The 12,623-nt window shown below is 39.7% G+C and overlaps 2 protein-coding genes across 4 annotated transcripts; one reads left to right on the forward strand and one right to left on the reverse strand.

Annotated features, from left to right (window-relative positions):
- On the reverse strand, nucleotides 399-5,899 carry LOC18783994 (trimethylguanosine synthase). 3 transcript variants are annotated; one of them, XM_020558961.1, is made up of 6 exons: nucleotides 5,363-5,899; nucleotides 4,687-4,927; nucleotides 3,874-4,009; nucleotides 3,008-3,099; nucleotides 1,283-1,406; nucleotides 399-1,124 (listed from the first exon to the last, which is right to left on the reverse strand). In XM_020558961.1, the coding sequence occupies exons 1-6, from the start codon at nucleotides 5,412-5,414 to the stop codon at nucleotides 1,035-1,037; spliced, it is 735 nt and encodes a 244-aa protein (XP_020414550.1). In that variant the 5' UTR covers nucleotides 5,415-5,899; the 3' UTR covers nucleotides 399-1,034. The 3 variants fall into 3 exon arrangements, with proteins under 3 accessions (XP_020414550.1, XP_007215855.1, XP_020414551.1); XM_007215793.2 differs by having other exon boundaries at nucleotides 5,342-5,899; XM_020558962.1 differs by lacking the exon at nucleotides 5,363-5,899 and adding an exon at nucleotides 5,021-5,324.
- On the forward strand, nucleotides 8,628-10,016 carry LOC109947968. The gene has a single exon (XM_020559854.1). The coding sequence runs from the start codon at nucleotides 8,628-8,630 to the stop codon at nucleotides 10,014-10,016; it is 1,389 nt and encodes a 462-aa protein (XP_020415443.1).

The following is a 12,623-nucleotide window of genomic DNA, read 5'->3' on the forward strand; positions in this document are numbered from 1 at the left end:
CAGCCCTTACTTGCCCTTGTCCTTGCCTTAGCCCTTATAGGTGGAGATGCTCTAAAGCAAGCTCCATGGTATGTTAACAATTCATCATCGTCACTATCATTAGTTCATTTATTCAGCAAAGTAATAAAGCAAATGATGTTTTCCTTAACAAAATGTATTATGAAAAACATTATTGATTCCAGCTTATAAGTACAAGAAGTACACTCGTCTTGATGTAGATTCTGAGTGTTTTCTTTTATTTACATTTGGACTTATTGTTTCGGCACGATAAATGCTAAATCCAATCTCTGGGGCATGTGTAAATGAGTTTTTTATTATTTTATATTTCAGTTAATGCTAACCAAGGCTGAGCAAGCAAATGCAGTGTAGGTCGGTTGGCCAAGACAATGTGTCTGCTATCTTGCACTTGAGTTCAAACTCCCGGTTTAGAATATCGCCCCCCAAAATAAATAGAGAAGGCTGAGAAAAGCCAATTTATTTGATTAGAGCTGAATGTAGAGTGCAGATTTCGTTGTGTTCCTCCAACATATTGAGATATGTTTGAAATTTTTTTTTTTCTTAATAAAGGAAGAACTCTAACTTGGCCCTCTTCCAACATTGAGATATGTTCAATTTTTGGTTCTAAAGAGAGAATTTGTTTTTGGAAACGTTTCTTAGTAAGTTGGCTATCATCCACGGAGCATGTCATTTTTTCAGGAAAATGACAACCGCACAAGCCCTCGGTTTAACCAAAGCAGTACTGGAGGCCGAGAAAATGAGTTAGGATCTAGATCGGTCAAAGATTTGATCCCCTCTAATGTAGCAACACCAAAAAAAAAAAAAAAAAAAAAAAAAAAACAACAACAACAACAACAACAACTAACCATCTTCAAGAAGTATGATTGCCAACTGAACCTCTCCATATGTTGGCCGTATTCAACTAAACAACCCTCAAAGCTTTTCTTTGACATTTAAAATTATGCTACAAATAATTCAGCAAGTGATTAACGTCCTTGATATACACTACACTTGGGTCAACTCATAGCTTAGAAAGATTATGATGACCCACATTGACTTGATGCTGCGGTGCCACCAAAGTAGACAGTTACACCCTTTAAATTGCTCCTCACATAATTTTCTTCAATCTGCAAAATTAATATCCATCGCATATTGTTCAAGGTCGACACTAAAATTAGACTAGAGATCGAACAAGGTGTTCAAACTGCAAATTTCAAATTTCAAAATACTATAGACAGTTTCCATGCATAACAAAAAAAATAAATTTGTATGGACAGGACCATACCTCAACTTGTAGAGGCGGAGAAGACAACCAACAAAGTTCTTCCACTTGGAGCAAGTCTACATTCCGAGGTAAGAACATAATGATGTTGGGCGTTATCGCTTGAGCAGCTTGAAATATTGCATACCTGTGCATTAAGAGTTGCATAATTATATTGAAAACAAAACAGATAATGTAGAAAACATAATTAAAAGTAGACAGTCAGACTACAAAATAATTATTTCATTTAGTTTTGTTGGAGAAGTCCCCAGGGACAAAATTACCACTCAATGTGTAAAATAGAGGGAAAATTAACCACAAAATAGATCAAAAAGCTCCCAAAAGCCTAATCTATTTCTGGTTGAAAGTGCTTGTTTAGTATCAGAAAGAAATTCTGGTTTTAATTCAATAACCAAGCCTGACACAACCATACAAATGATTTGAGTTCATACAAATGAACTTAGCAGAACTCAGTTCGTAACATTGGTAACGAAGGTTAAAAAGTTATCACATGACACCAAAGACAGTTGGATTACTATTAGCGTTTACACAAAAGTTCAGACCCAATTGATTGGAGTTGGAGACTAAGGTCAATGTCTGAAGAATGAGAGGGAATCTATCTATACTCATAACTTTTAACTTTTTTGTTTGATAGACTGTTAGATGTGCACTGTCTTCATGATGTCACAACTTATATTTCTGAACTAAAGAGATACTTGTAGAAATGCAATTTGGACTACAGGTCGTCATAGTGACTGCTATTAAATTTATGGTAGTTCACACTGTCCCACAGATGACTCAAAATTGATATATATAATGCTACCTAGTAGTTTGTGTGGGGGGTACAAATTACAATACAACACAAGAGTATGGATTTGAGTATTAAGGGGTGAGGGGGAAACAAATCAGGCATTACAATTGAAACCATGCACAGAAAAGAACCAATTTACGGGTGAGGTTGCAGGACACTAAGAAATTTCACGTCAGGGTTCAGGAATGTCTGCAGCAACTAAACTAAGGACTTAACAGTTTAAGAGGTTAGGGATTGATGGCCAGGAACAAGTTGGGGACAAAAAGGTAGAATGTATACTCATCATGGTTGTTACAAGAGTTATATCACAAATTTGATAGAGCAGCATCATCTGCAAGTATCACTAAATAATTATTTATTTATTTATTTATTTATAATTTAGACTAAAAGAGCAACAATAACACAAAGGCTTCCACCACACTCAATCCTACAAGGACATGGGCCTCAACTCAGAATGTAAATGACCAAAAATTAAACACAGTAAGGCCCGAACATCAAAAGAATAATTGTAAGACACTAGGTGAGAACTACAGCCATATCCAGCAAATCTAGAAATTCGAATAATATATGGACAAAATTTACTTAATATATGCCTATCATTTTAAAAACATGATCATTAAAAAAAAAAGGTACTTATATAATTGAAATTTCTTAGAGAGGATTTCAATCAGGTCCAAGTTGAATTTTGACTATTTTTACAGTTTTTTTTTTTTGGTAGAAGCTTCTGTGAAGTAAGCTCCATGGTATGTTAGAGCTTAAATATTCCAGCTATGACTATAATTTTAATTTTAAGTTCGGTTGCCTGCCTCACATCTTTAATGTAAGCTCCACGATATGTTAAAATTTATCATCACTATCATAGTTCATTTTTTAAGTAAACTAAAGCAGTGAACGTTAACTCTAATCACACAACATAAAATGAAGGTACAGTTACATACCCATCTTTTGGCTTGAGTAAGTCAAGTGTAAATTTCTTCACCCATTTGTATGATGGGCCTCCCCAAGGTGGTGAAAGAAACACTACGTCCCCCTAACAAAATTAAGATACAAAATGTAAATCATTAATTCCATCTCAAGCTATTACAGAAGAATTAATTCAAAAGTTTTTCATATTAAAACAAAAGTGCCCAAATTTTGTACATATTTATGTATTCATTCATTTGTTAGCTCCAGATACTAATGAAATTTATCAAATATCATACCGCATCAGGTCACATAATAAAACCATTATAAAAAGATCCCAACAAAATCTATGAAAGTTCATCTCAAAGTACAGTTAACAAACTCATGGAACCAGACAAAGCCTTTCTACTTACCATAAAGAAAAAAGGTTTAAATACACTAAAACATATTTACTAGTATTCATACATTAAAATTCTTCTTATATTGTCATATACTCATAAACACAAAATCTGAAAGCTTGCACATATTCTGACAACATTAACTCAGTTTGTTTAACTTCACTTTTTATTGAAAGTAGTAACAACAGATAAATCAACAAACTAAGAACCTTTCTTCCTGATTATTTATATGATAACAATTGAACACAGAAGTCAATCAGTTCACCTAAAACCATCAACACATGTGAAAAACCATCGATAAAAGTCCTCAGCATATATTGAAACACTGAAAATGAGAAAAAAGGTTATCTGAATGACTGAACTTGCAAACTCAAACTGACAAACTAATCAACGTGGAATTGCCTTCAAATGAATCTCCATGCTTGCACATCAGGGAGTTACATTCTCAAATGAAGAATTATCTGAAAGGTTCTCAGCAATTAGTACAGATAGGAAAGCAGTACCTTCAATGATGGTGCAAGTTGGAAAAAGTCTCCAACAATGAAATCAATGTAATCTTCCACTCCATATATTTTAGCATTGTTAATGGCCATATCAACTTTAAGGGGATCAATTTCAATAGCAACAACATGGTAACACCTAAGAGACCAAAGATAAAAATTTATTAAGCTCATACACTTTAAAAGCCTCTCCAAAATGCATAAAAAAGGCCCCTGGATGTAACAAAGGTCCACCTCCTCGTGACCATAAAAGTCCATCTAGGAGAGTTCAAGACTCAAAACCGGAGATAAATTTATAATTGGTCAACTATAAAAGTTTCCTATAAAGTGATGCAAATAGCATACAATATGATAAGGAATAGGACATTTGGTCCCCCATCACCACCTCCGATATACTAGTACCCTGCTGTATTTTTCATTATGTCCATAGCATTTACTACTATTTAACTGGTCTAGAAGTAAACTTCTCCCTCAGGTGTCCATATAAGACACCAAACATCAGCTTAAATGCATATTTTATTAGATTCCATTCAACCAGAGGTGCTATTAGGTAGAAGTTTTACTAACACGTATGTCCACCTTGAATATCCAAGCCAAGCCATAAAGCTAAGAACTTGTTAAAATTGGTTGCCAAGTAACTAATAATTTGCTTGAATCAGCACCTCATTTCAACAATTCCATAAACAAGATCTTTTCAGAAGAGAGTTTTGGGACTTCGGCAATAAACATCCAAAAAACTCCTAATTGGAAGAACAAAACATCAAGAATACACAAAGTTATTGCATCAAAATCAACAACCAAACTTGGGGAGCTTACATTGAAGCAAACTGAATGGCATTCCCGCCAACGCCTGCAAAGCAATCGATGACAGTTGCATTTTCACACCTCTTGGCGTGGGTGATTGCAATCTTTTCAGGTGTGACAGAGTACCACCCCTGTTCATCCATTTTGATCCCCTCATCGTATCTCGAAAACAGATCATATCTCTGAAACCAATACTTCTCAACAAGGGGAGTCAACCCTTCTTCAAGAAATTTCCTTCTCTTCTGAATTTGACCTGAGAAAACAAGGAACCATAAAAGGGATTATTTCAGCTGTGTTTGGGTGCCAAGAAACTTTTAGTAAGAGAGTAAAAGAAAAGGGAACCTACAAATTTCCGTTTCATATGAACTTCAGATTCAGATGACAAACAAGATAAAGAAATTGCAAATTTAGCTGCTTATGAAGTAAAGAAAAAATTAAAAAAGAAAATTAATTTATATTGTGGAAGTCCGACGAAAGAGTTCAAAGTTTGCTTTAGAAAAAAGGAATTTGCTTACAAAATCTTTTAGTATTGTAGTTTCAAGTAGCTGGAAGTTTCGAACCCCAAATGATTAATTTATACAACGCAAAACACCAAAAGAATTATAATTTAATTTTCTCCAGTTTTCCTTCATTTTCTGGGACACCAAACAGAAAAGACAATGATTACGTGGCAGGTGTAAGAGCTTGCGTTTATTAGGACGACAAGTAGTCCTTCGCCGCCTTGAAGCCTTCTTCTGCATCCTCGAAGCTGGAATGAGAGCGGGAACGGAAGAAAGAGGGGTGCTTCTCAACCTCTGACACTGCCAAAAACCCAGCAAGTCGAGTGAGTGTTGTTTCGTTGTTTTGGTAAAAAGTTATTTTCGTCATGTAGTTTGTCACTTTTAGCTATTGTTTCAATATGGTTAAGTTTGTCCTTCTGTTTTTAATTTGAAGTAATTTAAAGACAATTTTTAATTTTTAATTTTTTTTTATAAATTTTTCTTAGTTGTGGAGGGATAATTTGGTCAACAAATTATTAAAATTCCATTGATTTTAAAAATAAATATTAAAGACTAATAAAATAAAATCTTAAAATTGAAAAAAAAAAAAAAAAAAAAAAAAAAGGAAAAAAAGTCCCATGCACACCACCTACTCATACTTCCCACCGCCTTGTTCATCAAACTGAGAGCATCCTCACCAGCCAATACATCAAAGCAAAACCTTACCAGATTTGGCGGACCACCCCCAACCTTACCACAGGTTGCTGTGCCTTATTGTTTGTTTGAATTTTTTACCAGTTGGGTAAGTGGAGCTCTAGATCCATAAAGCACTTAACAACTCTTTGAGATGCATTTTCCAAGCTCGACAGCTAACCGTTTCATGTCCATGTGTTCCATGAAAAGCACAATATTTGTTGGTATTCCTCTTGTTAGGTTCCCTTCCAAAGGCAGAGACCTCTTCAGCAATGGTTTGTCTTTCACCTGGGCCAGGATTTGATGTATCGAGATGGTGAACTTTGTATAGCTCTCATTTGTCGGAGTGCCTCCTTGTAGTTGTGCTTTGTACTTGCTATTATTCTTGTCACTGAACTTGTCATTTCTCTGACCTGTCTGCTTGGAGGTTAGTCGACTTGCTTGGCAGCCTTTTTTGTGACGATTAGATTGTCATCCCAGAGCACATAATGTTCAACGATCTCGAAGACCTCTGCTAGTGTTTGGCTGGGAGCGATAGTCAGCTCGCGGTACATGTCGTGTTTTGTTGGCAAACCTTTTTTGAAAGTTGAGGATCCGATTCGGTCATCACATCCTATGATGTTAACTTTCTCTGCTTTGAAACTCTTGATGTAGTCTCGGAGGGACTCATCGGGCTTCTTGTGCAGATTTAACAGGTGGTCAGCTTGTTTTTTGATCGTCTGGTAGGAGGTAAACTTCTTAGTGAAGACAAAGGCTAGCTCCTTGAAGCTGCTGATCGACCCAGACAGTAGGGTATGGAACCAATCTTGAGATGCTCCCTACTCATGGCATCCTCATTACGAACACCTTACACATCAGTGCATCTTCGGAAGAATTATGACACTTCTAAAATGCTTCAGATGGCTCTTGGGATCAAAATCCCCTTTGAATGACGTGAAAGATGGCGTTGTGAATCGTCTTAGCGGGGCCACCTGCTGAATCTCATTGGTGAATGGAGAGGAGTTTACTTGGTCTACCTCCTTGCCTATGACATCCTCTAAGTCTCATCCGACCTTGAGATCTCGGAGTCGGTCATTCACAAGTTTTTCAACATCTTCTACTCGCAAGGCTTGTGGCTCACGTCGGTGTCTTCCACGAGTGGGTGTATTAGGTCTTCGATGGGATCGGTAGAGGAGAGGGGTGGAGAGTGTTTTAGGAGTGAAGTCTTCGCTGGTAATAGTTGATGGTTGCCGGATTGAGAGCCTGAAAGTATGGCACTATGAAGCTATTTTTGGGCTCAATTTTCAATCGAAAATCGAGCTAATTCTTAGGGGTTTTGTCGTCAATTAAGGGTTGGGGTTTGTAGAGGGATGAGAGAGGGAGATTTCGAATGTGGTGGCCCTGGTCATCGTGCCCAGATGGTGACGAATCACCAACGAGAATGAAGAGAGGATTGGGGGGGAGAGAGAGAGAGAGAACTAAGGAAGGAGAGACACAGAGAGAGACCAAAAAGTGTGTTAAATCATTTTTGAAAATTATTGTTATGTCTTTTTCATTTTTAGACCTTCTCTCTCTCTCTCTCTCTCTCTCTCTCTCTCTCTCTCTCTCTCTCTCGTGTTTTAAGTCGGATTGGAGCTCACTACATATCTATGAACTCGTATCGACAAGCTCTATGCAATGGTGTTGCTCGATTCCCAAAAACATTCCTGAATAAAAAAGACCAAAATACCCCTACCATTAAGGACAAATATGTAATTTCACAAATAAAAATAAATAAATAGTGATTTTGAGACGGGGTGTTACAATTTGGATTACCCCACATCCTACAGATGCTCATCGAATGGTCCATAATATTGGGCGCATACATGCACTAGGTCCACCATAGAATTTTCGAAAGAACCCATCCAATAAGTCAAATTCAATGCCTACGAACTAACATCAAATTGAGCAATGCCAGCATTTCAATAACTAAAGTTCCTTTGGTTATTTTTTTTTATGATAAAAACCAGAAGTCCTATTTGAAACTACTTCATATTTATGGTTTTTTTTATCAAATAATTATGGTCGATTATATGCTTAAGTAAAAGTTTATGGAGTAAAGACACATGCAAAATTTGAGGGTGCTTTTGTGTATAATTTACTCTATTATAATTTTTCTTTTTATATTAATAATCTTTCTAAAAATTACAGTAAAGCACGATACAACTTATTCCGACTAGATCTCCTTATATCAAAGATCAAGTGTTGGTACCCTCAATTTAGGACTTTACTAATTCTACATAAGACACGATGCAGCTTGAAACGCCACGCGCCTCACGCGATGAAGAGAACGCGCCTCACGCGGCGATCTTTTCCAGCGACTTCTCTCCACTACCTCCTGTTACGACGGCGACTCCACCTAAATTTGTGTTCAGTGCTCTCCAACCTGAGAACAAACTGGAATCAGTGGGAACGAAGCGGATTCGAACTACGGAGCCAGATCCCAACTCGTCTGGTGATATGGCGACTGATGTGGGCTTCGGCTCTCCTCCCCCTGTAACCTTGAATTTTAGGGATTCGGTCTTGAAACAAGGTGGACATGGCTCTACCCGAACTGGGCTTGGGGGGATGGCGGATGATAAATTCACGATTGAGGCTGATGACTTTATTGTCTCAGAAGGTGAAAAGGGACCGAGCATCAGATTTTCTGAACAGGTTAAAGAGCGCCTCTACAGACCTTGGCGAACCTCAATCATCATCAAGCTGATGGGTAAGGCTCACACTTACAATTTTGTTCTTGCCAGGCTGCAGCATAGATGAGGTATGATTAAGGGCCCTTGGAAACTAATTGATTTAGAGAATGGATTCTTTATTGTGAGATTTGTGCTTGAAGAGGATATGAAAGCTATACTGTGCGGTGGCCCTTGGGTTATTGCTGGCCAATACCTGGTTATGCAGCGCTGGAAGCCTGGGTTTGATCCCCTTGTGGAGCAAGTGACAAGGATGACCGTTTGGGTCCGGATTATTGGTCTCCACGTTGAATGGTTCCGCCCTAAAGCCATGCTACGCATTGGAGATTTACTGGGCACCACATTCAAGGTTGACTCCATTACTGTTGCCCAGGTCCGAGGGAAATATGCCCGAGTGTGTGTGGAGATTGATCTTACCCAACCCCTACAAGCCTTCGTGCAGGTGGAGGATAACTGGTATGGTTTGGAATATGAAGGCATCCACTTGGTGTGCTTTGCCTGTGGGTGCTATGGCCACAACAGAAACGTTTGCCCCTCAGTGATTAAAAAACCGCATACTGAGAATGTTCAGAATACCACCCAACCCATGGATGAAGGGACACCGAGCGCCTTTCCCCTCCCTGTCAATAAGGCCAGCACTGATGCCATGCCTCAGGATGACCCCCACGAGTCTTCAGGTACTTTAATAGGACCTTGGAGCCTGGTCCAGAATAGGAAGGGTAAAAAGCCCTTTAAGGCAAATGCTGACCTGAAGGCCAAGATGCTTGCCCCCAAGCTTAAGGAGCCTAATGTTGACCGTGGTGCTTCCCCTGCTGGATCAAGATTTGAAGCCTTGGATAATGATAAAAACAGAGTTGATTCTCATGCTGCTATTGGGAATGTTGTTGTTGAGGAGGTGTCCCAAATACAAACTGAGACAAATGCTGGGCCTGCTAAACCTTCCAAGGCTAAGGGTCGGTCTAAGTTGAAAGGTAAAGCTCGCCAAGCCCTAGGAGATATCTCAAACGATGGTGTTGTTGATAAGCCCCAGATGGGTATTGAAAATAATATATCTTGTGCCTCCACTACCAAAGTTGGCCCCGAGTCCCGTTCTGAACCTAAAAGGAAACTTAAAGGTGCCGCGGCTGGTAAATCTTCGGGCTTCCAAGTTAGAAGTATTGACTTCCATGAAGCCACCCTGGGAGACGTTGTGGCAAGCTTGAAATCTAAGCTCCCCAACGCTGGTAAATCTCCGCCTCCTATTTTAGCTGGGGTTGAGTCGCCTGATCCTGGTCCGACTGAAGATAAGTTGGAGGATATCCCAGGAGATAAGATGGATGATGACCATGGAGAAAACTCTGCCCCTCAGATTACTATTAATTTGGATGCTGCTAGACTGAAAAAAGCTATGCTAGATGTTAAGAATGGAGTTGTTGGTGCTGCTTCTACTTTGGTAGAAGTGCTGAACGCTTCCAGTCAGTGAGGTTTTTCCTCAGGTTCTTGTTGCCACCTTCCTTCCCCATCATCATGATTATGGTCTGGAATGTAAGAGGCGCAGGGAGTACAAATTTCCCTGGTATTATGAAAGATCTAGTTAAAATTCACAAGATTGATATTCTTGTCATTTTGGAGCCTAGAATTAGTGGCAACACTGCCCTCAATGTTATTAAGAAGCTTGGGTTTTCGAAATTCCATGTTGTTGATGCTAATGGTTTTTCAGGGGGTATTTGGATGCTCTGGAATGAGCATGTCTCCTGTGTTGATATTGTTGCCTATTCTAGGCAGTCTATAACAGCTCTCATTAAAATGAACCATATTGATTGGCTTTTTACGGCAGTCTATGCGCACCCTTGCCCTGGCATCCGTAAAAATCTTTGGAGTTATTTAGATGGGATTGCTTCGGCCACTAACCTCCCTTGGATGATTGCTGGTGACTTCAATGAGTTGGTTGACAATTCTGAAAAATGTGGTGGTAATCCCATTTCTCATGGGAGTGGCCTTGTGGATTGGATTGATAGAAACAATTTGATTGATCTTGGTTTTATTGGTGCTCAGTTTACTTGGTGCAGGAAAAATGAGAATGGTGTCCTCACTTGGGAAAGATTGGATCGCGGTCTGTCCAACATTAACTGGAGACATCAATTTCCCGAGGCCTTTGTCAGACACCTCCCTAGAGTCAAGTCTGACCATTGCCCCCTACTCATTAGCCTCCAGTCTGCTCACCTCCCCTGTGCTACTGCCAAACCTTTCAGGTTCCAAGCCATGTGGATCCTGCACCCTACCTTTCGCAGCTTTGTGGTTGATAAATGGGCTAACTTTACTGGAAGTATCCTCCAAAAAACTCAAGCCCTTTCCTATGCTCTCACTACTTGGAACATGGAAGTGTTTGGGAGTTTATTTCGAAACAAGAAGAAGCTGCTGGCTCGAATTGGCGGGATTCAAAAAGCCCTCTGCAGAAGACACTCCCCTTTTCTGGCTGACTTGGAAAAAGAGCTCACCAATGAATACCAAGCCTTGCTTGACCAAGAAGAACTTTTTTGGTTACAGAAGTCAAGGAACACTTGGCTTAAAGAAGGGGACCGTAATACCAAGTTTTTCCACCTGTCTACCATTATTCGCAGAAGAAGGAACAAGCTGGAGGGCCTCACTAATGCTCAAGGTACGTGGACTAACGATAAAAATGAAATGGAGTCTATCGTTGTCAACTACTTCAAGAATCTCTTTGCTGCCCAAACGATGAGATACTCTAATGCTGATCTCCCCCAGCTTTTTCCTAGCTTGGAGAACTCTGAGTTGACGACCCTCAATTGTGACGTTAATCCTCAAATCATTAAGGATTGTTTGTTCAGTATTGGCAGTCTTAAAGCTCCAGGCCCGGATGGATACCCTGCTAAGTTCTACCATGATTTTTGGGATCTTTGTCAGGGAACCTTTGTTGAGTTAGTTGCTGGTTGTTTCTGCTCTGCAAGCATCCCGGATGATCTTAATGACACGCTGATTACCCTTGTTCCTAAAGTGGCTAGTCCTAGCTCTGTTGCCCAGTTAAGGCCTATCAGCCTTTGCAATACGTTGTACAAAGTGGTGTCTAAGATCATTGTTCAGAAGCTCAGGCCTCTCATGCAAAAGATTGTCAGTCCTGCGCAAGCTAGCTTCATCCCTGGCAGGCAGATTGTTGACAACATTATCGTTGCCCAAGAGGTCCTTCATAAATTCAGAAATTCTAAAGGCAAGAAGGGGTTCATTGCTTGGAAAATTGACCTCTCCAAAGCCTATGACAGGATTAACTGGGATTTCATCTATGATGTGCTATGGGAAATTGGTATTAGAGGCAAACTCCTGGTTCTTATCATGCAGTGCATCAAGTCGGTCAGATACCAAGCCATTCTCAATGGTGAGCTTACTGGAAGGTTCTCTCCGAATGCTGGGATCAGACAAGGTGACCCCCTCTCCCCTTACATTTTTATCCTATGTATGGAAAAACTTTCCCATATTATCATTGATCATATCTCCTCTGGAACCTGGAAACCTGTTAAGGTTGCTAGAAATGGCCCTGCTATATCCCACCTTTTCTTTGCGGATGACCTCATTTTATTCGGGGAAGCCTCTATCCCCCAAGCTAAGCTTATGAAGCATTGCTTGGACCTCTTTTGTGGTGCCTCGGGTCAGCAAGTCAGCTTTGAGAAATCTAGAATCTGCTGTTCCCCTAATACTGAACCTGGAATTGCTGCTTCTATAGCCAATATTTGCGGGTCTCCCCTCACGGATTGCCTTGGGAATTATCTTGGTGTTCCCTTGATCCAATCTAGAATTACCAAGGATACTTACTTTGGGATTGTTGACAAAGTGCAGCGCAGATTAGCCTCCTGGAAGAGCCACACTTTATCTATGGCAGGGAGACTCACTTACTTGCAAGCTGTCACCTCTGCTATTCCAATCTATACGATGCAATCGGTTGAGCTTCCTATATCTACTTGTAACCAGCTTGATAGATTAACAGGATTTCTTGTGGGTTATACCGGTGACCAACTAAAATCCACCTTGTCACTGGACACTGTTTGCATCTAAGAGCTGTGGTGGGCTAGTCTAAAAA

The sequence above is a fragment of the Prunus persica genome, chromosome G3 (assembly GCF_000346465.2).
Source record: "Prunus persica cultivar Lovell chromosome G3, Prunus_persica_NCBIv2, whole genome shotgun sequence".
NCBI classification, from domain to species: Eukaryota; Viridiplantae; Streptophyta; class Magnoliopsida; order Rosales; family Rosaceae; genus Prunus; species Prunus persica.

Bases quoted from the DNA above. Each gene is read 5' to 3' on its own strand.
- LOC109947968 (XM_020559854.1), top strand. From the start codon at position 8,628: ATGATTAAGGGCCCTTGGAAACTAATTGATTTAGAGAATGGATTCTTT.
- LOC18783994 (XM_007215793.2), bottom strand. From the start codon at position 5,414: ATGCAGAAGAAGGCTTCAAGGCGGCGAAGGACTACTTGTCGTCCTAAT. The intron at 4,010-4,686 runs GTAAGCTCCCCA...TTGGTCTCTTAG, and splicing joins GCCATTCAGTTTGCTTCAAT to GTGTTACCATGTTGTTGCTA. The intron at 3,100-3,873 runs GTACTGCTTTCC...TAATTTTGTTAG, and splicing joins AACTTGCACCATCATTGAAG to GGGGACGTAGTGTTTCTTTC.